This window comes from Euphorbia lathyris, chromosome 6 (assembly GCF_963576675.1).
Source record: "Euphorbia lathyris chromosome 6, ddEupLath1.1, whole genome shotgun sequence".
NCBI classification, from domain to species: Eukaryota; Viridiplantae; Streptophyta; class Magnoliopsida; order Malpighiales; family Euphorbiaceae; genus Euphorbia; species Euphorbia lathyris.
The window spans coordinates 54,147,363-54,174,180 of NC_088915.1; the positions used below are offsets into that span (position 1 = coordinate 54,147,363).

Genomic DNA, 26,818 nt, shown 5'->3' on the forward strand with positions numbered 1-26,818 from the left:
TGCTCTGCTTCGACTGATGTTTGGAACCAAGCCGTCCCCATGCAGTTTCATCTTCCTTTTTTCTAGTTCGATGGACGAGTGGCTTCGCACTAACTTGGATTTTCATGGCTCTTTCCAACATATTCCTTGGTTTTTGTTCTTTTCTAATTGTATTTGGTGGCTATGAAAATGGAGAAACGGTATTGTCTTTGATAGAGATAAAGCCCCTTATGATTCTTAATTGGTTCTTCTAAAGGGACCGTGGATGCTAATGAGCTAATGAAGGCCAATGTGAAGCTCCATAGTCAAGTTATGTGGATTTTTTAACGTTACCCTCAAACTGTCTGGGTGGGTGCAACTGAATTCTGATAGAGCGTGAAAAGATAATCTTTGTTTGGCATCTGCTGGGGGCTTGCTCATGGATTCTCAATGTAATTAGTGTGGTGGTTTTAGAGCGAATATTGGTTTTTATACTTCTACCTTCGTTGAAATTTATGATTTGCATTTGGTCTTGTTTTAGCTTGGGAGAAATAGTACAAACATGTGAGGTTTTTTTATCTTAATTCTCAAATTGTTGTTGCTTTTATGAATAGCCTCGTCGAGGTTCATCGTCCCTTTCCTTGGCTTGTTCATAGATGTGTGAGCACTAAGATCGTAGATGTGAGATGCGTTTTGTGCATGCTTATCACAGGGGTAACAAAGATGCTGACTGGTTGGAGAATTTTACAGATTCTCTTCTTTTGGGACACCATGAGTTTAGTGTTCCTCCTGCAGGCTTCCGGGATATTTTTTTGAAAAATCATTTCGAATTTGTCCATGACAAAATGATTCGTTTGTAGTTTCTTCTGTTCTTTCTCTCTTTTGTTTCTTTCTGAGGTTTTTGTCCTCCTTGTATTACGAAGAAGTGCAAAAGGACTAACTACCCCTTGGCATATCCAAAAGGTTGATCTTTTCTCCTGATCTATTATTTAGTAAAATTTGTCATGTTATTTATCTAAAATGTTTATTTTCGCTCTCTAACATATTATTTGGTAATATTTTCTCCTCATATATTAAAATTGGTGAAATATCATTATCAACTAGTGGTTATGGTAAATTACTAGTTGAGATTTCACCAATTTTAATAAGTCATTAGATAGATGTTACTAAATAATAGATCTGGAGGTAAAAACTAATTTTTTGGATAGGTGAGAGAGCAAATGCTACCAAATAATAAATAAGTGAAGAAAAACCAACATTTTACATAGATCAAAAGATAAATAGTATTTTAGCTCGTTGTAAAATGGAATAGGTCAAGATGGATATCGACCGCTTTTAGTGGTCCGACTACGGAGAGAAATAACAAAAAATATTAAATTTATCCACAGAAATTAGGGATGCACAAAACTAACCGGAAAATCGAAAAACCGATTTACGAAACCGAAACCAAACCGAAAAATAGGTTAACCGTAACCGATGTATTAGTTTACGGTTTTTATTTTAAAAACCGATGGTTAACCGAAACCGAAAAATAAACCGATTATGTATTAATACACATAAAACTAGTATAAATATATATATAGAAATTTAATTATCAATCTATAAATATACATATTTATATTTAATTTTTAAGTTAAAAATATCAAAATAACTTAAAACTTACGTGTTTTGACAATTTTATTAATTAAATTTGAAGTTACATATTTTTATTTAATATTTAAATAATTATATATTTATTTTAAAATGAATAATTAAAGATGTAAAGTGATATTTGCTACGAAAAGTCACTAATAATTAACCGATCGAAGTTTATATTAACCGAAATATGATTAACCGAATTAAATGGACTGGTTAATGATTTTTGTTAATGGACTGGTTAACCGAGCATGTGCACCCCTAACAGAAATATGTTATAAACTCCATCAAGTTGCATTCTCATTTCCGAAATTTGATCTTTGACTGAATGCTTAAACTCGTAGACTGTTTGGTGGTTTGGTTCCATTATATTGAATAAATGAGAATAGAAAATGATTATCGTGTTTTTAATTAAGTTGAACTATTGAAAGAGATAGAGAATGTTGAGTGCTCAACTGCTGATTGTGCACTTGGTTCCAAGAGTGTAGGGTTCTCTTTTGTAGGACCCGCCATTAAGCGGCCGACAATAACTCCATGCTCTTTCTAAACCAACGCAGAATTTTTGTTTATCACTAATCACTCTTATTTATTTTCATTAATTCAGAATAAAACTCATCCGGATGAGTTAATCTCTAATATATCTGAGAATACGTCCAAAATACAAGTTCACCTAAAGACCTTTTTTTTCTTACATCTTTCAATCACCTAAATACCTATTCCACATCTTTCAATCACCATATAAATATTCACTTGTGGCATACAATTTAGAGACAAAGTATTTCATCATGCAGTTAATTTTATCTGCACTGATTTGAATGGTTTTCACGCGACATTTAATGATATTTCCACAATGAAATCAATCAATCAATCCTTAATGTGTTGAATTTAAAGTTTAGGAGTCAAATCTAATAGTAAAATAAAAACCAAAGATATATCTTCAATTATGAAGTGTTTTAATCAACATATCATTTAAATTATTCTAAACTTAGTCATTCTAAACCCTAAAAAATATAGATACATTAACAAGTGATAGTTATTTACCCGTTTAGTTTATCTGTTGTTTGTTGTTTGTTGTTATGGTTTGCTATCTGGAAATGCTGTTTTTCCAAAAAGCAAAGATTCCCTGCTTTTATAAAAAAATCTATTTTTCAGCTACAAAAGGTAAACATGAGATGTCTAACCAAACACCTAAACTCTCATTTTCAAAGTGAAAAATGTGAAAAATGAGCAACCAAACATCCATATAAGTAGTAACTAATGGAGAGAGTACTTTTCAGCTACAAAATGTAAACATGAGATGTCTAACCAAACACGTAAACTTCCATTTTCAAAGTGAAAAATATTTAAAATGAGCAACCAAACACCCCGGATAAGTAGTAACTAATGGAGAGAGTACTAAAGTTATAAAGGTTAAAAGAAATATTTTTTAAAAATAAATAATAATAATGAGTAGTTTGATTATTGAGATGAAGACTAAGTTTCTCCTCCAATTGAAATGGAGGCCCCAATCCTGAAGAGGAAATGAAGGCAATATTAGGGAAGAAGGGGCAAAAACACAACATGTGCAAATGAAAATATCAAAGATTTCTACTCATTATGGTTGTTGGTGCCAGATAAGATGCCTAAATTGCAGCATAATTAGTCTAAATCAGAGTTCAAGGACGCCATAACTTGACAACAGGAATGTTGAATTCATCTGGGTCATATTTCTCTTTTTCCTTAAGTAATTATAATTATAATTATAATTAAATCTATTCTAGTTTTGCTAGTGGCTGGCTACCTTTGCTGCTCTGCTAGGGAAGAATCTTTATGAGATACCCCTTTCCCGATCTTTCTGGGACCCTTTCTCTTCATTCACATGTAAAATGAATTATGACTTTTGACTTCCCTATCACATGCAATGCAAATGCAAATGAAACCTTCACCTATTATTACCAAAACATCCAGATACAGATCAATCATCTATTTTACTTTTTTTAGAATTTGGATAATGCAAGTAAAGCTATGCATAATTCATTATTATCAACAAATAATAAGGACGTGGACCTATAATTAGAAGCGAGCTGGATATATGGCGTGGATCCATTGCACACTTATGGTTGTGATTAACCTGCATAAAAGAACAACAATTACTTACAAGGAGGAAAGAGGGAGTAATGAATTTAAAAAATATATATATTGGCACAGAAGTCTCACCCCTCAAAGTTAAGTTGATATTGGTCCACGTGGCATCCATGACTGCAGCCCCCCACCCCCACCCTCAATTCCTAAAAGCTGGTATTGTTTGGTCCATCTCTGGTTCTTTTTGAAATGAAAACACCAACTTATTTTCACTCAAATATGTCCTTGAACAGCTTTGGCTATATATGACTCTCACCTCCACACATTTAATGGCGGACCTTCCACTACCAGCACCAATTACACATCAAGAAGAAGCACCATTACCATTTTCACTCCCTTCTTCTTTCCCTTGTCTCTCTCTAAGGACATTTACTGTTCAAACTGCATTACAGAAAGCCTCTATGTCTATGTCTGCCACTTGTAAAGCAATCTCATTTACTCTTCTTGCTTCTGTACCCTCTTCTTTATATCCTCTTAATTGCTTACCTTTCTTGTTCAAACACAACGGGAACTTCAATTTTCATGGTTTTCCTGCTTTTATTTCCAACTTTAATTACACATTAGTTGCTTAAGCTACCTCCAGAATCATTTCAAAGATGTCATATTGAGGAAATAAAGTTGATAAAAAGTAAAGAGTTCACCCGTGTCACTAGTCAGCAGTCACAGGTCTCCCAGTATGAATATATAAAGCCATTCCTACACGACTCCTCTCCATTTAAGTATTCTTAGGAGTTCAAACTTCCAATATGCCAATTACCTGTGCTAAGAACTTCTTCCAACGGTTCTGCAGCGACGAGGTTCAAATGGAGGGTGTCACCCATGGCAGCTTTTTATCGAGTGACCCGCTCCTACCATCTCTTGGAGCCAGAATAAACCGTGCAACAAAACTTCGTAGATACATAATTTCTCCCTACAGTTCTCGTTATAGGTGAAGACATGAGTTTCATATTGTATTGTCCAATCTATAATTAATAGTTGCATCTTCTCATGTCTTACTCCTCATTACAGGGCTTGGGAGATGTGGCTGGTTGTTCTAGTCATATATTCTGCCTGGATATCTCCTTTTGAGTTTGCATTTCTAACTTGCGAGAAAGGTGGGGCGCTTTTCATCTTCGACAACATTGTCAATGGCTTCTTTGCCATTGATATTGTTCTCACATTTTTTGTAGCATATCTTGACAGCCAAAGTTATCTTCTTGTTGACAATCCTCAGAAAATAGCAATCAGGTGAATGAGCTTTTTCAGCATTTCATCACATTTAACTGAATTGATTATTTTGTTAGAACAATGATTAATGCAACTGGCAGCTAGCTCCTTGCTGTTTTCCTTTGTCGTTTTCCTACTTTTCCCTTTATTCTGTTAAAGCAATCACTTCAATCCAATGTACAGGTATATATCTACCTGGTTTATTTTTGATGTCTGCTCGACTCCCCCATTCGAGACTCTAAGTCTCCTGCTCACGAAACAAAGCCGCAGCGAAGTTGGGTTTAGATTACTCAACATGCTTCGACTCTGGCGACTAAGACGGGTCAGCTCTCTGTTCGCAAGGTTGATTATAAGATATAGTCCTAAAATTATGTTTCCTACAGGATTCAAGATAATAATACTCATTGGCTGCTTTTGCTTCTTTCAGACTTGAGAAAGACATTAGGTTCAACTACTTCTGGACCCGATGCACGAAACTTATTTCCGTATGTTGCTAAAATCTTAAGCTTGATTTCTTCTAGAAATGTGTTATATCGCCCAGTTCAATAATTGGCAATAACCTTTCCCACTTTGTTTGATTCCAGGTAACGCTCTTTGCAGTACACTGCGCTGGATGCTTTAACTACTTGATTGCAGATAGGTATCCTGATCCAAAGAAAACCTGGATCGGCGCGGTAAACCCAAATTTCAAAGAAGACAGCCTCTGGAACAGATATGTAACTGCACTTTACTGGTCTATTACCACACTAACTACAACTGGATATGGGGACTTGCATGCTGAGAACACCAGGGAGATGCTCTTTGATATCTTCTACATGCTGTTCAATTTGGGATTGACAGCTTACCTCATTGGAAACATGACAAACCTGGTAGTTCATTGGACCAGCCGCACTAGGAATTTTGTAAGTTCTCCTTTTTTGGTAGCTCGCATCTGTTCCACCTTAATTTTCACCTCCTAAGAAAATTATAAACAACCCGCAAAGCTTAAAGGGGCAAAAGTAATGTAGTATAAAATAAGGTAGACTCATTAACTTGTGGAATATATACTTGGTGATTTATCACATCACTCTTGTTCTTAGTTTCCTGATAGAATAATTATTTTCTCCAAGAGAAGTAATGCTTTTCAGAGAGTAAAATCTGATGGAGAAACATTGTTTTATGATATCACAGAGGGACACAGTCAGAGTAGCTTCAGAATTTGCATCAAGAAACCAATTACCACATCGTATACAGGATCAAATGTTGTCACATTTGTGTCTGAAGTTTAAAACAGAAGGGATGAAGCAACAAGATGCCTTCAATGGTCTTCCCAAAGCAATTCGTTCAAGTATTGCACAATATCTCTTCTACCCCATTGTGCAAAAAGTCTATCTCTTTGGAGGAGTTTCTCACGACTTTCTTTTCCAATTGGTACTTATTTACATGAAATTGCTTATATTAATATGCGCATACCACTTCTTTCTCCTCATGCTGACCTTTTTGCTCATCCTAAAAAACCCATATGGAAACTTGTGCCAATCTTGGACACTAAAGCATTTTCACCTTTTTTGAAAGGCTCCAGAAATGGAGGCTGAATATTTTCCACCTAAGGAAGACGTAATTTTGCGGGGTGAAGCTTCAACAGATCTTTACATAGTTGTCTCAGGAACAGTGGTAAGCGTTATTTTAAACTCATAAGTTATCCCTTTGTTCCATGGGAAAACCTTCTACCAAAACTAATTTCTCGTTGATGCAGAGCCTGATCTCCTGTGCAGATGGAAATGACCAGGTGAGAAAAAGTTCAGTCATGTATTCCTTGGACTGCATTAATAACAAAGTAATCCTTAGTTTTGTTTGCCACGTGCGCTGAACAGATTATAGGAAAAGCAACAACAGGGGATATTTTTGGAGAGATAGGAGTTTTATGTTACTCAACGCAACCCTTCACAGCTAGGACTAATGACCTTTGTCAAATACTACGACTAACCAGAACTTCACTAATGAACATCATACAGGCAAATCCGGATGATGGTCCAATCTTAATGAGTAACCTTTTAAAGGTATATATACAATAGTTCCAAGCAATTTATGTTGTAAAGGACTTCGGTCTTCTTTTCTTTATTATAACATATTTATCCTACACACAACTACAGAAACTGCAAGGGTCAGAATATAATGGCTCTGATTACCAAAACAGTGATCCAGGATCGCTTGTCAGCCAATGCTTTGAGGGAGAATCAGAAGAAGCATGGTCTTCTAAGACAAGATGTAAGAATTATTCACACAGAGCTCAATCAGCACAACAGGAGGAAGAAACATCTTTTGAGGAACCTGAGGCTAGAGAAAAGAGTGGAACAAGCATAGGTGATAATTCAAGTAAACACACGGAAGAAGCAAATTCTACAACAGAAGATGGCCAAACGGCCCTTCATGCAGCTTCTTGCAAGGGGCAGATTGAAATGGTTAAGACTCTGCTGGACAGAGGAGCAAGTGCAAGCAAAACAGATACCAGAGGATGGACACCAAAAGCTCTAGCAGAATATCAAGGAAATAAAAGCATATATGACCTCTTACTAAGTTATGAGGATAGGCAGAATTTAATTGAACATAAAATAGATGTTATTGAGCATGTAAGTACAGATCATTCCAAGAATAGTCGAGGCAAAAATAAAGGAACTGGTGGACCCAATTTTTCCAACTTCTGCACCAAAATGGGATCCGCAAACTCCAGTTCGCACATTTGTAGTTGTCCCAACTATAGGGAAGCAAAAAAATTAAACAAGAAGAGAGTCACAATCCATATGCACAGCAGAAGTACATTGCAGAGACCACCGGGGAAGTTAATTATCCTACCTGATTCCATTGAAGGTCTTCTCAGAATTGGTGGTAAGCTATGTTTGACCCAGAAGAGCATTTTAAACATTAACCTGATTATGAGCAACCAAATTTAATAAAACTAATCTCATGTTAAAATACGTATAAGAATAAACACAAACAAAAATATCAAACCTTCTATAAGGAATTAAGGATAAATGTAGTTCAATCATCTTTCCTTTCTTGTGCTTTATCCAATTTGTCAACATAGCACCTTCTGACACTGCAGGTGAAAAGTATGGAGGCTACAAATTTACAAGAATCATCAATGCAGAGAATGCAGAAATAGACGATATAAGTGTCATTCGTGATGGTGATCATCTTTTTCTCCTTCAAAATGACACTGGAAATATAGATTGTGATATGACCTAAAAGTTTTTAGAGGGTTTTGATGTAGACATACAAATAACTTAGCATTTGAGCAATGTAGAGAAGAAATGTAAAAAAGGTGGAATACATCAGTTGTCAAAATAAGCCTCATAAATTGCTACAAGACGTAAGTCCTGGAACATTGGAGGTATCAATTACAAATGATTGCGCTTTGACTTGTATTTATGGATCAAAATATCCCATCCCCATACAATTGTAAAAAATCTTAACTAAATCAATTACATCTTACAACCATGTCGCATTCTGCTGGGGTATATATATGAAACTATAATGAGAGTCCAAGAAAAAGGTTTCCTAGAAAACTGGTGTGGATCAAATGACTGATAAACTCTGCTTCTGCAAGAGGCCAAGAAAGCCAAGTCACTACCATCCTTTCTTGATTATCACTTCGATGATTGCCTTTTCTAAACAGGATTTAACCATATAAATCATGTGTTAATAAACTTTAATTGAGCAGTTGAGCTCATTGTGAACCAAAATACAGGCTTGCAAATGTGTTCCTCTGTATGTATGCTATGACGCAAAAGATCAGTCCCTCTCATAGGCCATTAATAGGAAAAGGATGAGCTTCTGTATTAAAGACAAATTTATCCAATGGAATAGTAGAGGTATCCCCAAATAGCAAGTAAAGGTATTTAAGCGTCTCTCCCAAAAAGAAGGTCTCCATCTTGTCTCTTCTCGGAGGAGGAACAGTAGTGACATCTTCTAAAGAAGTATACCCACCAGAATCAACTTTTGTATACTTCTCAAATGCCTCAAAGATCTGCCAACCCCATTCACGATATCTGCAGGCATCATATTCAATCAGATAAACAATGAAAGAAAAACATATCTCATTGAGTGTGCAGTGTAAAACATGAAATTAATGCATACAGGAAAACTTAATGCCTGAAGTTTGAAGACGTACTTTTGGTCCTCTGTGATTCTATACAACACAAACAATGATTCTACAGTTTCAGGCCGCAAAAGATTATGACTATCTGCATGTTTGATTATTATGTCATTAACAAACTGTGAACTCTTATTTCCGCCATCGAGGCCACCTTCAGAATATTCCTGCATATTTCAGAAGCAGACATCATATCATTACAGCAAAGAAACACTAAGGACATGTTCAACAGAATGAAGATAAGAGCTTCAAATATTAAAGTCTGGCAAACCTCGGTGTGGAAGTAAGCAATTTCAGGAGCAAGACCAGTAGAAGTTACAGCATACATCTCCACACATGTCCTTGCCAAATCTTCAGCAAGCTTTAAATTTTCAAGGTCTTCAAATTTAAGCAGATTGTCTTTCATTGCCTTTTCCTTAGTGATACCCTTCGTGGCACCAAGAGCAAGTGTACCAGGTAAAAAACACACCTGAAAAATATGTAGAAACTAGTAATTACACTCCCACACTAGTGTGAACATGTATCACAAAATACAGATGCCTTAGCAATTTTTGTTCCAAAGTGTCAGATAATAATATGGAGGGGACCTTTAACTAAAAGCTCAAGCTGATAGTTAAAGGTCCACTCCATATTAATAGCTGACACACCCCCACACGCAAATGTCCACTAGGCTTGAAGCGTGCACACACACAGGCCCAAATTACCATGTCCGGCAAATAACTCAACAAATGGGGCTGCCAGGAATCGAACCCTGGACCACTTGGTCACACTGGCTCTGATACCATATCATGGAACCATTTGAACTAAAAGCTCTAGCTTATAGTTAAAGGTCTACTCCATATTAATATCTGACACACCCCCACACGTGAATGCCCACTAGGCTTGAAGCGTGCACAACACAGGCCCAAATTACCATGTCCTGCATATAACTCAACAAATGGGGCTGCCAGGAATCGAACCCTAGACCACTTGATCACACTGGCTCTGATACCATGTCATGGAACCACTCCATATTAATAGCTGACACAAAGAAACAATCAGGATAATGATCTCTCTTTCTGTCAGACATATTGGTCAAAGTGAAACAAAGGTCCTAAATCTTGCATGGAGGCCTATGACTCTATCCCTCCAACCCCAAATTAACATACAAGATAAAATATTGTACAAAATTACATGAAAGTGAGCACGAAAAGTTAAGTAGCCCAAGCATCAGAAAAATGCCCCTCAGTGCCTGCTAGAACAGAATCCGGGATCCCTAGTCGACTATCATCAAAGAAAAGGGAAATTCTCTCTCTTCAAAGCCCTGTTCTATTTCTCCCCCACCACATTGATCAAATGCAAGAATGTAAACATGCTTTGACTAGAGCAATAACACACTCGACCACATGAGAAGACAATTTCAAATTTTCTACTCCACAATTCGAGGAAATCCTAACTGCGCCAATAGATTGTCACCTTTTAAAACTGGTCTCAGCTTTAAGCACTTGTGAGATATTAGGATTACAATACATGTGAATACTGAGAAAAAGTAGAAAGCATCTAATATATGCTAATTAGGTAAGAAAAACAAAAAAGAAGTTATTTAAGCATGACAACATGTTGAACAGCTGTTTAATGGAGAATACAATCGAGATTGGACTAGGAATTGTCATCAGATTAGATTGGTTTGGACTCGCAATCCATATTGGACTAGGACGGAGTCTTGGACTAGTAGTCCGTTTGGACCTTGGTTTCCTAGTTAATCTAAGATTAGGTTACAAGAGTTAGACAATGATTTGTCTCCTTGAGATAGTCAACCACTTTATGTATATATATAGGGGATTCATTAATGTTAAGATTGAGTATCTGAATATTTCCGATATATTATTCTTATACTGTTCGTGTATCTTATTCTTATATAACAAAATTCAGGTTAATCGTGCTGACACAGTTTCAAGTAAAATAGATAATGACACTATGCATCATTCACAAGAAGCCGACACATGGAATGACTTTTGTTAAGTCAAAGCATGCGAGTTAAATTTCCATGATAGTACTGTCTCCAGTTAAATTGCTTCCACATACAACCTTTGGAAAGAAACATAGTATTCCAAAGAAATAAAATGGAACTATTGATCATACTGTCTCTAATTAACAACTATGAAATCATATGAATTAGCAGTCAGCAGCTATTTCTTAATCTCCTAAGGAATAAAATGGAAGAAGCATAGAATTTAAAGGCAATCAGTTGGTAGCAGCAATATTTATATAGTAACACATACCAGGTGATCCATTTTTGGGCTTAAACCACCATTTGCTCCGCTAGGCAACTCCCCAACAAATACCAAACCATTTGGAATTGATTTCTGCACAAGTAGGTGCCTAACACCCTTCATTGCCTCCTCATACATGTCATATAAATATGTAAAATTCTTATCTCGACTGGTTCCCTGCTGAAGCCATACTTTAATTAGGTACTCATAATAGCTGTCACCACGAGATCCCAGTCTGATATTTTCTCCACTAAATTCACCAGAGTCAGGGCTGCAATTGATGAAAAATAATACCAAAATATCAACCACATTGTCCAACTGCCCAGAAAATCAAATTTAAGTAATCAAGGTTTTGGGAAAATAAGAGGGGGGAGGGGATAAAAGCAATTCATGTTCTTTTGATTGTTTTTGTCCCTTCTAAAGCATTGGTTATATGCACCTATACAAGTTATAAAGCTGTCACATAAACTTGTGAAGCTCCTTAGCATAGGGATCAAAAAACATGTAAAAGTAAAGCATTCTATAAGAGATATATAACAACAGCCAAGCTTTAATCCCAACAAAGGTGGTATAAGCTCATAATTATCGTAAGAGTTAATAATAACAGGAGTACCTTGTAAAAGCAAAGGAAATTTAATTTCACAAGCCTGCTTGCAAAACACAATAAGGTGGCTATGTTTCTTTTCCAATCAAGTACAAGGGAGTTTGGGAAAGAAGACTAGCAAGCTTATTTTATATATAATCCACTGTACACAAGGTCTAAATTGTAGATCTTTATGTCAACAGCATATGACCAAATTTAGATTAAACAACTCTTATTGTGGAAAATTTTGACGAAAAGAGGGAAAGTTGACTAGTCAAGAAAACAAAAGACAAAGTTTAGTTTATTATGTTCAATTTACATTATGCAAAAAACACCCTCGCAATTAAAAATTCAATGCTCTTCAGTTAATTTTTGTGTGTGTATAGACACACACATACACAGCACTATTAGAAATTTCATAAAAGCAAACACATTTATTATTGTCAAGAAGTTGGGTGATATCTTCAAGCAGAGATGAGGAGAGAAAACCTGCTTTATGCATTTTGGTTGCCATTCTTAGAAAAAAAATGTTTTAAGAAGTACAAATTGAAGAGAAAATAGAGCAGAAGGAAGGTGATTGACTATAACATAATAACAAGGGAAGCTAGAATAATAATCATTTGGGTCTGAACTGTCATGGAACCAATTGAACTAAAAGTTTAAGTTGATAGTTAAGGCCCAAGAATAGCTTTTATTATTATCTTTGACACACCCCTCACGCGAATGCCCCCTGGGCTTAAAGCATGTACAGCACAGGCTTACCATGTGTTGAAATTTGATCAACATATGGAGTTGCCAGGATTCGAACCCTCGACCACTTGGTCTAAGAGACTCTGATACCATGTCATGGAACCAATTGAACTAAAAGCTTAAGCTGATAGTTAAGGCCCGAGAATAGCTTTTACTATTATCATCGACATGAACTTACAAGATAAATAATTTGACTTCAGAGGAAAACTGAAACACTTCAGAAAGAAAAGTCATACCTGATGTAGATAGGAACCAGCCCTTCCACTTTCGGAAGATTCTTCATATGTGCCAAAACCTTCATAGCTTCCATGCTATACTTTGGATCACCAGAAACAGTACTAAGATAATTGAACTCAAGCTGCAAAGTTGAAACTTCTGAAGTACTGCTCAGACCACCAGGAGCACGATGTGCTGAGGGATCACGCAGAATAACATCACTAAAGGGAATAGGAGTTTGACTAGAAGTAAAAGCCAGTAGCAGACGATCAGCCAAGTCCTTAGCAGTTTCTAGATACACAATTGGTTTAGGGCCCTTATGCACGGAGTCAGCCCCTTGTGCCCCGCCACTTAAATGATATGCACTTAAAAGACCACCCAAAACACGAATGGTAGTTTCAAATAGATTAACTTGGCCTTTCTTGCTAATCCTATCAGAAAGGTGTGTTTCAACCCATGAGCCAGCTTCAGAAACAATTTCATCGGCACCCATTATCATGGCAGTATCAAGAGCATCCACAATAGTAGCACCAAGACCTCCTAATCCATCAACTCCTCGCTTTTCAAGTGGCATAAGTTCATCATAACCCATTGCAAACTTGGTATAGCCAGACCAAGCATGGATGAAAGCCTCTTTTACTTTTTCTTGCCTTTCTCTCCATTTAGGTTCAGTATTTAGCTTCTCTGAACCAGGAGTTAATTTCTTGTTTTTCATCTCATCAGGTGATAACCGAGGAGGTAGCCTTGGTGGTTTCCTCAAAAGCCTTGCAAGTTTTCCAGTGCCATTTGTCATTACATTGCCTTCTTCACTAGCCTTTACTCCTTCTGCTAGTCCATCAGAAAAAGGAATGGCACTACTTGCATGAGTCAGCATAAGGTATGCTAAGCCAAATATCATTAATACCATTAGAAACTTCCCAGTGCTACAACTTATACAACCACGCTTGAAGTTACTAGAAACCAAGGACTGCGAGATCACCTGGAAGGAAAAGAAACAAGTTTGAAGCATTTCACTATATATATAAAATAATAAAATAAAACAAAAATTGGATTTCAAATAGAAGGCAAGTACCAAAAGGGTGGCTAAAAAGATTTTCAACTCTATTTCGAAGGGGAAAAAAGGCAACCTAAGGGCATTTTAATTCATTTGAGGGAGTTATTTGTAATCTTAATTGACAATGTTATTCCTATTTCACGAGATGCAATTACTAGACTTAGAGTCCAAATTTGGACACTATCAAGAGTATAAGCTATTTTATATATATATGATAAAATAAAACAAAATTTGGATTTCAAATAGAAGTTAAGCACCAAAAGGGTGGCTAAAAAGATTTTCAACTCTTTTTAGAAGAGGAAAAAAGAGGTAAGTTAAGGGCGTTGTAATTCATTTGAGAGAGTTATTTGTAATCTTAATTGACAATGTTATTCCTATTTTGTGAGATGCAATTACTAGACTTAGTGTCCAAGTTTGGACATTATCAAGAGTATAAGGTAGTATTAAGTCCATTAAATTCTGCAAAATGTTAGGAATTTTATTTGCAAACATACTCAACAGATATATAATTGAGTCTGTAAGCTAAAGAAGTGTTATAAAAATTTAAAAAATATAAGCAGAAATTACTAGATCTGTAGAGAGCCTTATGATTAACAGACAAGTGCCTTTATCAAGAGATTCACAGTGGGCAATACCAACAATCCTTAGTGCCGATCCATTAACAGAAGAATGAAGGTTTCAAAACTCCATGGCATTGTTGTTATTTAACTGTGAATCAACAATATCCTCTATAAATCATTATGTATTTTAACAAAGAGCTAATTTCTCTCATTTTTCCAGCATAAACCTCTCTACAGCTAAGCTCGTACAGAATCAAACTCGTCAAGTTACGCATCCAGAATTCAATAGAAGCATAGCTATTAAGAATCATGAATAACAGCAATTCAGAGTCAAATGAAAAAGAAATAAACGAGAGATCTGGAGAAATAGGAAGAACCTTAACGAAAGACCGTTGGCGGAACTTGGCGTTATCATAATGGACATCTTTTATGGAATAAGGCAGAGAAGAGTTCGACATGTCAAATTGAATTTAGGGCTTTTTAGTTCTCTTTTATGTTACGCGATCTCCCCGCTCTGCTATGTTTAGTTGCAGAGAGAGTGTGTGACAATGGAACACTAGAGTAAATACTGGATTGGATCAAAGTGAGAATCTGATCCAATCAAATATATTTCGATGGTGAAATTGGAGAGAAAAACCAGAGAAAAAATGTGTCTACGGCCGGGGAATCGGACTCGCGGGACACCGGCAACTCCATCAAAGGAGAGAGTTAAAATTGTTTTTTCCGTTTAATATTATTGAAGTCAAATAGTAGAAATTTTTCTCCACATGTTTCTTTTTTCGCACATCCATTGTCTAAAACCGGTTTTAGATTAATTGGTTATTACGACGGTTGGTTACATTGTATACTATATTCTTCAAAAAAAAAGTTACATTGTATACTATAGATTAAAAGGTATTTCATACGATTAAAAAGTAATTCTTGATTCTTATATCTATCTATATTATTAAACTAAATAAATTAAATGTATAAAAAATATAAATTTTTCATTTTTATTTATTTTTTCCTTAAAAACAATTAAAACAATTCACTTGAATAACCAAAACCATCAGTAATTACAGAGGTACATAAAAAAATAAAAAATATTGAACATTATTTTTTTAGTATTTAAAGACTCTTCATCTCCATCGTTAAAACACTTTTATTTTATACATTTTTTTCCTTCTTGCTTCTTGGTAATTGTCTTCTTCATTATGCTAATATAGAATTTAATGTGATATGGTTGAATGTGCCACTTCACCTGTTCTCGATCTCAACCATATCCCTAGCTTCCATCACATTTGTTTCTCTTATTTATAATTTTTGCTCCTTTCAATTTTAACTATCTTAAGGTTGAAGATTGCTGAATTTGAACAAATCTTAGGAGATTGCTTAATTTGTTTTTGTGTTGACGAAAGTAATGTTTCAATTATGATGCTTTTTTTATCTTTTCTTTTCTTTTCAATTTCGTTTGATGAATAATTTGAGGCAGTAGCAGAGGGGGAATGTAGATCTTTGTCAACATCCTAACAGGGAAGACCATTACTCTTGAAGTAGAGAGCAGTTATTTTTTCTTTCATTATGCATTTTATTTTATGGACTATTTTCTCAACATTGTTTCAATTTTGATTTTTATGTTATAAAATGTAATCTTTGCATGTGCTGCATTGAAGGTTAGATTCTCAATCTTGTCATTTTCACAGTAAGAACTGAAAATCTAATCTACTATTATAAGTTGTTAAATTTTGTTCTGAGTCATCTACGTTATTATATGTTCATCGTCTTAGTACCAAGATATTAAAAGGCATCGCCAAATCATGGTTATCATCAAATTATGGTTATCTCATTCTTTTGTACTTGGTTTAGTTCTTGTTGAAACTGTTGCTAGAGAGACATTAATTGGAGCAAGTTAAGGAATATACTTTTCCAAATCAGGTTTCACTTGCTCTTCACTTGAAGCTATTTATCGTACAGTTTGTTCTCTACCTAAGCATCTGATTTTGAAAATTAAAAATGTAATTCTTCTCTTCATATAGTTCAATTTAATCACCATTCTCTTCGTATCAAGACATTTTAGTGTTTTATATAACATATATATTAACACATTATTTTCGATTTATGTGGAGAACTAACCAGATAAATTTTGGACACAGTCTATGAACTGATGCTACTTGTGTTTTGTATTTTTCCTTATTAAGATACATGCTTGCTCTTATCTCAGCTGTGAGACTTCTCTAATTATAGTTGTTGCCCTTTTAAAAATTGAAGATTCTTCTCTATTTTCTATTTGTTTATTTCTTTCTAAACATGCATATTCATTTGTTTCATGTTGAATCTAAATTTTTTGATGATATATTTTAGTGATAAATGATGTACAAAATATCATAAGCAACATGATTCCAAAATAACTATGTTTATTGAGACAAAATTGATAGACTTGATTGATGCAGTGTTTTTTTAATTGGAATATTTTACTGGTTTTTTCAATTATTGATCGATTTTTTGCTCATAATATTTCAATGAACTTTCTTAAAATGGGATGATAATCAGCAATAAAGGTTTATGAATGATTTCTAAAAGGTCAATTGCAAGCCCTTTGAAGAAGCTCAAAGTGAATATTGGTAAGTTTGCTTTTAAGATAAAAAGGGGGGCGGCCCGGTGCACTACGCGTTCCCGCTGAGTGATGGGTCCCACCACAAGGGTGTACTGAGGGCAAGCCTTCCCCTGCCAACTTATTTGGCAAGAATCCGCTCCTAAGACTCGAACCCGCAACCTCTTGATCACACGACAACAACGTTTACCGTTGCGCCAAGGCTCGCCCTCTAAGTTTGCTTCTAAGATAACTATTAAAAAAAATTATGACCCTCCTTCTATCTCAATGCACATGATATTACATTTGTTTGTAGTTTGTGTTTACTATTCATATATGGTCAAACTATACTGAAATCAATGCCTTTTCTATTAATCTCTTTGAACATGTTACCACCTCACTCAGTCACATAAATATTTTCAACTATGAACTCTTAATCTATCGCATGAACAACACACACAAACTACCATTAAAATATTGTAGATTTGATTGCAAAATCTGATTATTTTGGTTTTGATTGGGTTTTGGTTTGTGCTACTCTAGATTTCACACTTAGGTTTACACCAATTAAAATTTGGAGAAGCTATTTGCAATTGAGATTGCTAAAATATCCACGTTTCTCTCTCTCAATTTATCTTTGCAAAGATATTTATGATTGATTATTATTATGAGACTTGAATCTCTAAAGCTAAATATGGTTTACATACCATCTATGGAATCTTGGTTTGTCCTTAGTCATTAATGCTCAGTTTGTAATATTGCTTTATTTTGTTATTGTGCTTCCAATTGCATTGTTTTAATTTTTGTTTTATAACTTTTGAGGTTGTATCAAATGTTCTGTAACCTTTATATTGTTAGTCACAAAACTAATGCATGTGAAAAAATATTTAGTGATTATTTAAATATTGATGTTGTGCGGGACTATTAATTTTGGTCATTAGATGGCAACTCGAGTCTTTGGCACTTGTGGTCTTATTTGTTATCGTGTGAGTCTCTCCCTAGCAAAATATAATAATATTACCTTTTTTTCCTATCATTCCAGAATTTAAATAGTTTGTGGATGTGTTTATTATGCTTCCCCTCCTAACAATTCAGATTTTTACACTATCACATTTTCTCCAAATTTATACTATATTACTATTATTACACTGAAATAGCTAGCTTCTTCAGAAATCTGGACTCATCAAAGCACTAGTCATCATTTCTATAGCTGGGAATGCTTTTGTAACTATTTTAATTTTAGTCCAAGCCCTATTTGTTTGTTGAATAGGCTTGAGGTGGGTTATACAGGTTCTCTAGCTAGCATGCGACTGAAACTTGGTGACCACATGTATGTTTCATTCCAACTTTGTAAATCATCAGAGATAATTTCATTAGAAGTTAGTAGAATTTAATTCATATATAATTTCATCAGAGATAATTTTATTCCAACTTTATCTTAAGTCCAATTTAAATTATTTTTCATGCTTAGCCACTTTTTTTATTTCAGATATAAGTTTTTCTTTTTTTACTTTGATTAATTAACATATTTGTATTGTTTTAATGCTAAAAGTTGTGTATTTATATTTCAGTTTTGTTTACAAAATCTAATTATCTGTGTGTTTTGAGCTAAGACATAAGAGTTTTAGATTGATATGAGTTGAATTAATTAAAAAAAAAGATTTAGTATTAGTAATAATGAAGCTCTTTGGTATAACATTGACCATTAGCACCATAATGGATTAGGGTTAATAATTATATGATTTGAGATAAGATTGTTGCTTACTTGCCAATTTCTCATTTCAATATGATGTTATTTTTGTTACTTGCAATATAAAATGAAAATTCTATTCATAAATTGTTAGCTAATATATAATTCTTTTTTAGTTTGTAGTGGTAGACTAATTTGACTGGTGCAAATGTTAAATAAAAGAATCATAAAGAACATGTAAAGATTGAAAATTTGATTTTTGTACTAGATATGGTAAGGAATCGAACATTCTGCCAATTCGAAAGGTCGTTATATATCATATCATTAAGGTAGTGTTTGATAAAACTTAAAATTAAGTACTTAAAAATTAACTACTGAATTTTAAGTTTTGAATATTATAAAGGGGAAAGTACAAAAATAAACCATGTAGTTTGAGTCATTTTCAAACATAAACTAGGTGGTTTAAAAGTTAGTAAACAGATACCTTGAGGTTGATTCCGTTAGCAAACACAATCCAAATTGACTAACAGTGTTAAAAAAAGTCAAAAGTCAAAGAGGAAAGAATTAATTTTATCCTTAAATTTTATTTATTTTATAAATTGACCTCCTTATGATCTAATTATTACAAACAAACCCAAATAAAAAAATAAAAATAAAATATACCAACTTCTTAATCACTCTTTAATTTCTTATTTTCCTTCTTTCTCTCTCCTCTTTGTTAATTTCTCTCTAAAATCAATTGAATTAACAAAATGTTGGTACGATTAATATAAACATCATATAAAATGTGAATTAACAAAATGCTTATATTAATTAGATTTGGACTGCCTATATTAACAAAAATAAACTCTTTGTTAACAGCAGTGTGATATTTGATTTAGATTTTGTTGATTTTGAACCTTTTGTATACAGTAAAACTATGCTTTAAAATGTATATTGAGTTTTATGACGTGCCATTATTTAATTAGCTGCATGATGACCTAAATTATTCAAGAAATTTTGTGAAATACAGTCGGTAATTTATTACTTTAATTAGAATCGTCATCGTTTGTGAGCCAAGCCAACCTATGTGCGCATTAGTTACGGCTCCACTTCATGACGACTGTTCTTAAAGCATTGTGACGGTAGCTTTTCCCACTTTCAATGTATTTTGATTTTCATATTTCTAACACGCTAGTGCTGCTCTAGTGCTCTCTCATCTCCCCACGTGTCGACCAAAGTCGCTTTATCAGCAGAAAAAAAAATCCGGTATACCTTCACTTCCTGTAGCAACTATTACATGAATTTGTATGATGTTTATATTAATTGTACCAGTATTTTATTAATTCAATTGATTTTAGAGAGAAATTAACAAAGATGAGAGAAAAGAGAAAAGAAAGAAAGAAAGAAGAAAAATAAGAAATTAAATAGAGATTGAGAATATTGTGTATTTGATTTTTATTTTTTATTTTGGAGTTTGTTTGTGATAATTAGATAATAAGGGTTAATTTATAAAATAAATAAATTTAAGGATAAAATTAACTTTTTTCCTTTTTTTCCTTTTGACTTTTTTTAACACCGTTAGTCTATTTGGACTGTGTTTGGTAACGGAATCAACCTCAAGATACATGTTTGCCAACTTTTAAACCACATAGTTTATGTTTGAAAATAACTCAAATCACATGGTTTATTTTTGTACTTTCCTCTATTATAAATGATAAAAAAAATTAGAAAAAGGTTTTGTTTTAATGATAGTTTAAAAGAAAGGCTGAAAACCTAGATGATGAACTTTTTTTTTAATGAAAGGTTGGGACGCGAAGGCAGGCCAGACATCCCAACTATGTTGGCACCTCCAGCACAACCAACAACCCGAATATTATTAAAAAAGGAAAAAGTACAGAAGAGGGAGAAAGAGACAGAAAAAAGAAAAAAGAAAGTTACAGAAATCTAATGTGAGCTACGTTACACAAATCATCAAAAACAAAAGCCTGATAAAAATGCGGCGCAGAGTGCCACCAGAGAGAAGAGTCAGCCGATTGCCCCATTGCAGCCAACCTATCAGCAGCCTGGTTACCTTCTCTAAAAATGTGCGTGGCTTTCCAATTCATGCCAGAAAGTCTTGCTAAGCAGGAATGCCAGTCTTTCTTTATTATCCAAGGAACACCACTTGAGTAAGTATTAAGGAGATTCACAGCATACGATGAGTCAGATTCAATCCAAAGGTTCCTCCAGTTTCTTTCCCAGGCAGCGTTAACCGCATAGATAATAGCCTTCAGCTCAGCAATATGTGCACGCGAGTTATGAATAGGAAACGCAAAGCATCCCCTCACGAAACCTCTATAATTCCTAAAAATCCCTCCTGCCCCAACGCTGCCATTTGAACTCGAAGCCCCGTCAGTGTTTACCTTTATCCAGTTAGTCGGTGGCGGGATCCAACGGACTATTGCAAAATCCGGCTCGGGCAGAGGTCGAGTGCGGGCAGTAGCGGCAGTAGCTCCCTCACTGATAAAGTGCAGCAAAGAACGTTGATAGTTTTGGATTGAAGGGAGTTCGTTATCGAATACGGCCCTGTTGCGGATGAACCAAATGAACCAGATGCAGGTAATAACCGAGAAAATCCAACCTTTCCTCAAGCTCTTGCTCACGCGCACAGCTTTTAGCCCGTTGAAGAACTCGACGAAACCAGAACCAGGACAGCGGCTAACCCCGTGGATATTGCAGACCATCGTCCACAATTCTGTGGCCACCCTGCAATTAACGAACAGGTGCTCGATGGATTCACCATCAGCACGGCAAAGCTCACATCGCTGAGCTAGCGAGAACCCACGATGCTGCAGCTGTGCTTGCACCGCCATCTTGCCGTGTAATAACATCCAACAGGTCGCTGCCCGCCTAGGAGGCACAAACGAATTCCACAAGAAATTGCACCAGTTCACAGGGGTCCGCGACTGAAGTTCGAGATAAAAACTTTTAACAGAAAGCATCCCTGTGTCAGACGGCTGCCATACACAACTGTCAGACTCCCCAAAAACCTCAATCTCTCTAATATTATTCTGAATCTGATCCGGTAGGCCCTGCAAATTGGCCCAATTGCCATTCAATCTGTACTCATGGATAGGATTGAAGAGATTAGCCTGCAATTTTTCCGGAATACCCAACTGATCTGCAACAGAAGGGACGATCCATCGATCAGTCCAGAAGTTCAGTTTAGAATTTTCCTCAAACCACCAAATAGTCTTATTCCTGATAGTTTCAAAAATCAATCTCGAAGAGGTCCGGATAGAGGAATTTGCAATGTATTTTTTCGCCAACCCTGAGTTTTCTAGGAAACGACATCGGAGCAGCGTGGTGATGAAGCTCTGACCCTACAATAGATCCCAACTAAATTTTGCAATCAAGGAAGAGTTGAAAAGTTGAAAGTCCTCAATACCTAATCCACCAAAGCCTGCTTGCTGATAGTAGATATTCCAAGGAACAGTGATGAGCTTCCTTCTATCTCTGTCCCCGGTCCAGAGAAAGTTGCGAACATCCTTATTGACTCGAGCAATGAGAGCACAGGGCCATTTGTAAATTAGGAATAAGTGCACCAGCGCACCAGTCAAGGAAGACTTAATGAGCGTGAGACGGCCAGCAAATGATAGGGATTGTCCCTTCCATAAACTGAATTTGCTGAGAAATCTGTCAATTAGAGGTTATAGGTATCTGGACCTAGGGGCCCCCTGAAACAAAGGCACTCCGAGATAATTAAATGGAAGTGAAGCTACCCTAATACCCAGGATACCAGAGAGCCGGTTTCTGCGAGTGGAAGAGATATAGTTGCCAAAGATAGCCTGTGATTTATCCGAATTGACAGCTTGTCCAGAAATAGCTTCATAAAGGGCGAAAAAATCTCTAATGCATCTCATATTTTTCATAGTGGCTCGGCAGAATAGCATCATATCATCTGCATATAGAAGATGAGAGGGAAAACCAACATCCTTAGTGTAATTCATAGGATCAAATTTACCTCAGCAGCCAATTTGCTAATCCATCTGCCAAGAAAATCCTCAGCGAGCCCAAAAAGCGTGGAGGAGAGCGGGTCCCCTTGCCTGACACCACAAGAACAGCTGAAGAATCCTTTAATTCCACCTCCTACATCAATTGAAATTCTAGCCGATCTAAGAATTTCCAGAATCCAGTTTCTGAACCTCAGTGAAAAGCCAAAAGAATCTAGAACAGCTAACAGGAAGTTCCAGTCTAAAGTGTCGAAAGCTTTTCTGATATTAATTTTTAGAGCCATGATTCCGCCAAAGCACTTCTTTTTAAGCATGTTGATACCCTCTGAAGCCGCGGCTATGCAGTGATGAATACTTCTGCCTGAGATGAAGCCGAACTGGTTGTTAGAGATAATTTTAGAAGCAATAGGAGCCAGCCTGTCAGAGAGAATCCTGGAAATGATTTTGTAATTAAAGTTCCCCATAGCAACAGGTCTGAATTGCTGGATTTTATTAGCTCCTTCTACCTTGGGAATGAGAGCAATGATGCTAGAATTCATGCCCGGATGCATGTAACCAGAGTCAAAGAAGTTGAGCACCATCCTACACACATCAGATCCCACAATATCCCAATAATGCTGATAAAACATACTTCCAAAACCATCAGGCCCCGGCGAGCTGTCCCTATTCATTTTGAATACTGCATTTCGGATCTCATCATCAGAAGGTCTCTTCAGAAGAAGCTCATTGTCCGAATCAGTCACACTATGGGGAATGACTGAGTTAACCGCATCATAATCAACAAATCTTAAGTTACCGGAGAAAAGAGACTCATAGTAATTAACCACATGCTGAGATATCTCATTCTCATCACTAACCATAGTATTATTGATTAGGAGACTATCCAGAGAGGATTGAACCTTCCTAATTTTAGACGACCGGTGGAAGAAGGTCGAATTTCTGTCTCCTGCCCTAAGCCATTTTTCTCTGCTTTTGTCTCTGAGAAGCATCTCTTGCCTGATAAGCTGTAAATCAAGGTCTTGTTGAGCCTCCGCTTCCTGAGCAAAGCGGGAATCATTTAAGCCATCCCTAGAGATATCGGATTGGACCTCTCTCAGTTTGTCAAGAGCAGCAGTGATATTACTATCAAGACGGCCAAAAACTTCAATATTCCATGCCCTAAGCTTAGGACGAAGAGTCTTAAGTTTGTGACAGAGAAGCTGAGCAGGTGGAAGAGAGATAGCGCAGGAGATCCAATGATCCTGGATCAGTTTGTGCAGAGAGCTGTGAGTGGTCCACATAGAGAAGAATTTAAATCTTCCATTTCGAGCCATGCCGGAAGCACAAGAAAGCAGGATCGGGCAATGATCAGATTTGCTTCGAGGAAGAACCGAGCAATGAATTCTGTCCCAACTATCAATAACATTGTCATTGACAAAAGCCCTGTCCAGCCTGCATTCAACATGTGCATCACCCATTCTACCATTTGACCAAGTAAATTGCATACCTGTGTTTTCCACTTCAGTCAATTCTCCATTCCGAATGAATTCTCTAAAATCTCTACAGCTGCTTTCAGAAGGACTTCTGCCAGTTTTCTCATGCGCACCCCTCACAGCATTAAAATCTCCCAGAACAATTCTTTTATTACACTCCCCAATATCTAAAACTGAATCCCAAAGCAAACGGCGCATGCTAGAACTGTTATGCCCATAAACAAAGGAAATCTGAAATTCATTAGTCTGCAGTCTGAACTTAACCGTGATATGTTGCTCATGATTAAGAAGAGTGTGACAGTGACCACTCAGACCAATCTTACAAAAAAGCCAAATTGAATTGCAATCATTTTGAGAGATGAGTTGCAGCCCTAGGGCGTTCCAAAAGCGAGAAGAAATTCTATCAAAATCAACCATAGGCTCTAATAAACACACCAAATCAGGATGATTAGTATTGCACATCAGTTTTAAAGCCCTTTGGGTACCCTGATTCTGGATACCCCTACAGTTCCAGTACAAAATCTTCATGGATATTTGATGGGAGATTTAACTCGCCCTTTCAACCGAGATTCAGTAGATTTAGCTTTAGGCTTCTTTCTCATTGTGATCCAGTCACTACTCTCAGCAGCAAAGTCATTCCCATTACAAGACTCTCTATTTTTTTATCTAATCAAGTGTTGTGTCCATTCATGAGATTCAGAAAGGAAATTTACCTCTTTTGGTATAGCCGCTGACACCTTCACCGCAATTCCCTCAGAATCCGAATCAGATCGGCTGAGACCTTCACTAGAATCATCCCAAGACTTAGGCTCAGCCCTATCTCCAGTTGCATCATTCATTCGAGTTTCAGAATTATGTAGAACCAACTGCAGGGCGTTTACCTGCTGTTCTTTGTCACAAGATCTCTCTACATGTTGCGAAGCTTCATTCTCTTTCTGATTCTCTTCGATAATCTTTGCATTAGGAGCTTTTCGCCAATCCTTACCATGATCATTCCTCTGTTTCTTACTAATTGGAACCTGCTGTTTAACATCAGTATTACGGCGACATTGAGCCGACAAGTGCCCAATAGAGGAACAAGTACCACAGAGTGCTGGTAGATTCTCATATTCCACATAGACCCACTGCTTATGATTATTCATATCAATCCTGAGCTTAGATTGCACCTCACGAGACAGCTCAACATCAATAAGAACTCTGGCATAATGCCCAAATTCACCACTAACTGTATTCTGATCAAATCTGATAGGAACCCCTATAGCTCTAGCAATACTGGCAATGATCCTGGTATCCCAAAATTCCCAAGGTAGATTGTAAATACGAACCCATACCTGCGCAGAAGTGGATTTGTGCAACTCTGGATTGAACCCTGGGATCCAAGGCGAGAATCTGATGATTCCGGGCTTCAGCGAAATTGCTCCATGTCCCCAAATAGACTGAAGGGCTCCTTCATCAGGCATAACTATCTGATAGAATCCTTTCCCAAGGGATATCATTTTCCAATCTAGGTCTCGTTTCCAGACCTGGTTCAGTTTCTGCTTAAGATCAGCGTGTCTCCAGGGACGATCTCCTTTGTTCATTGTAACACGACCAATGACAGAGTGCTGGGCAGACTTAATTCGTTCCTTGTAAATAGCCTGAGGAATTTTGACCGCCATAAATCCCCCTTCTTCAGAGATGACCGGCTGCGACGGAGCAGGGATCGCCGTTTTATGGAGCGAACCCTTCACAGAGTGTATGAATATTTTAAAAGACTATAACTCTTGTTATGATAAGATTACTAAATTGTGTAACTGTTTGACAAAAACTAGAAACAAATGCTAAATTTAATTAATTATGTTGAGTTTAAAACTTTAAGTTAAATATTTTGACTTATTAGAATAAATGATTTATTTTACTACAAGAAAAATGCTTTTTGGCAACGAGTTTTGGCAACGACAGAAAAAAGATGTTGCTGAAAATTAACTTTAGCAACACATATTCTCTTGTTGTTGCCAAAGGTTATAGCTGTAAATATCTTACCCCTCACCTTGAAAACGTTTTGAGGGTGGAAAAAAGGTTTTAGATTTTGCAACCAGAATTGCGTTGCTATAAATTAAAGCATTTCCAGCAACAACATAATGTCATTGTCATAAATCAAACCATTTACAGCAACAAGTACATGTTGCTGCTATAGATGAAACTATTTATAGCAACGAGTATTTGTTGTTGCGTTTGGAATAAATGTTTTGGCTACATAAAGGGTTGTTGCCAAATACTTTTATTAGGCTAATTAAAAAAATAAACTACATTAATATATATAGCTACAAATGTTGCTAAAATATAACTTTCGAAACGAACTTCGTCGTTACCAAAATTGTTGAAGCTCCCTTTCAAAATATTTCGAGTGGCGGGAATCCTGGAAAACAATGTTCAATTTTGACAACAACATTGTCGTTCCTATAAATAGTACGTGTAGACACCGAGTCGGAGGACTTGTGACGAAAATCTGTAACAAAGCGGTCGAAGCGGTTGGTTCCAGAAAAATTTTAAAAAAAGAGAGAAGAAAAATATATAATAAGAAAAAGAAAGAAAGAAAAAGTCAACGGAAATCACGGTCGTTAAGTGGACGGCTCGCGAGCGCTCAGCGACGTGGTGCGAGCGCCT

At 36.1% G+C, this 26,818-nt stretch overlaps 2 protein-coding genes across 2 annotated transcripts; one reads left to right on the plus strand and one right to left on the minus strand.

Moving 5' to 3' along the window:
• The first annotated feature begins 3,893 nt into the window (after positions 1–3,893).
• On the plus strand, positions 3,894–8,325 carry LOC136231987 (potassium channel KAT3). The gene is made up of 11 exons (XM_066021021.1): positions 3,894–4,642; positions 4,723–4,941; positions 5,104–5,262; positions 5,348–5,405; positions 5,505–5,822; positions 6,091–6,330; positions 6,475–6,573; positions 6,656–6,688; positions 6,774–6,959; positions 7,053–7,785; positions 8,003–8,325. Exons 1-11 carry the CDS (start codon positions 4,461–4,463, stop codon positions 8,143–8,145), a joined length of 2,370 nt encoding a protein of 789 aa, XP_065877093.1. The 5' UTR covers positions 3,894–4,460; the 3' UTR covers positions 8,146–8,325.
• On the minus strand, positions 8,190–15,214 carry LOC136231988 (mannosyl-oligosaccharide 1,2-alpha-mannosidase MNS3). The gene is made up of 6 exons (XM_066021023.1): positions 14,845–15,214; positions 12,874–13,832; positions 11,314–11,575; positions 9,324–9,521; positions 9,071–9,219; positions 8,190–8,948 (listed from the first exon to the last, which is right to left on the minus strand). The coding sequence occupies exons 1-6, from the start codon at positions 14,923–14,925 to the stop codon at positions 8,702–8,704; spliced, it is 1,896 nt and encodes a 631-aa protein (XP_065877095.1). The 5' UTR covers positions 14,926–15,214; the 3' UTR covers positions 8,190–8,701.
• Positions 15,215–26,818: the final 11,604 nt, after the last annotated feature.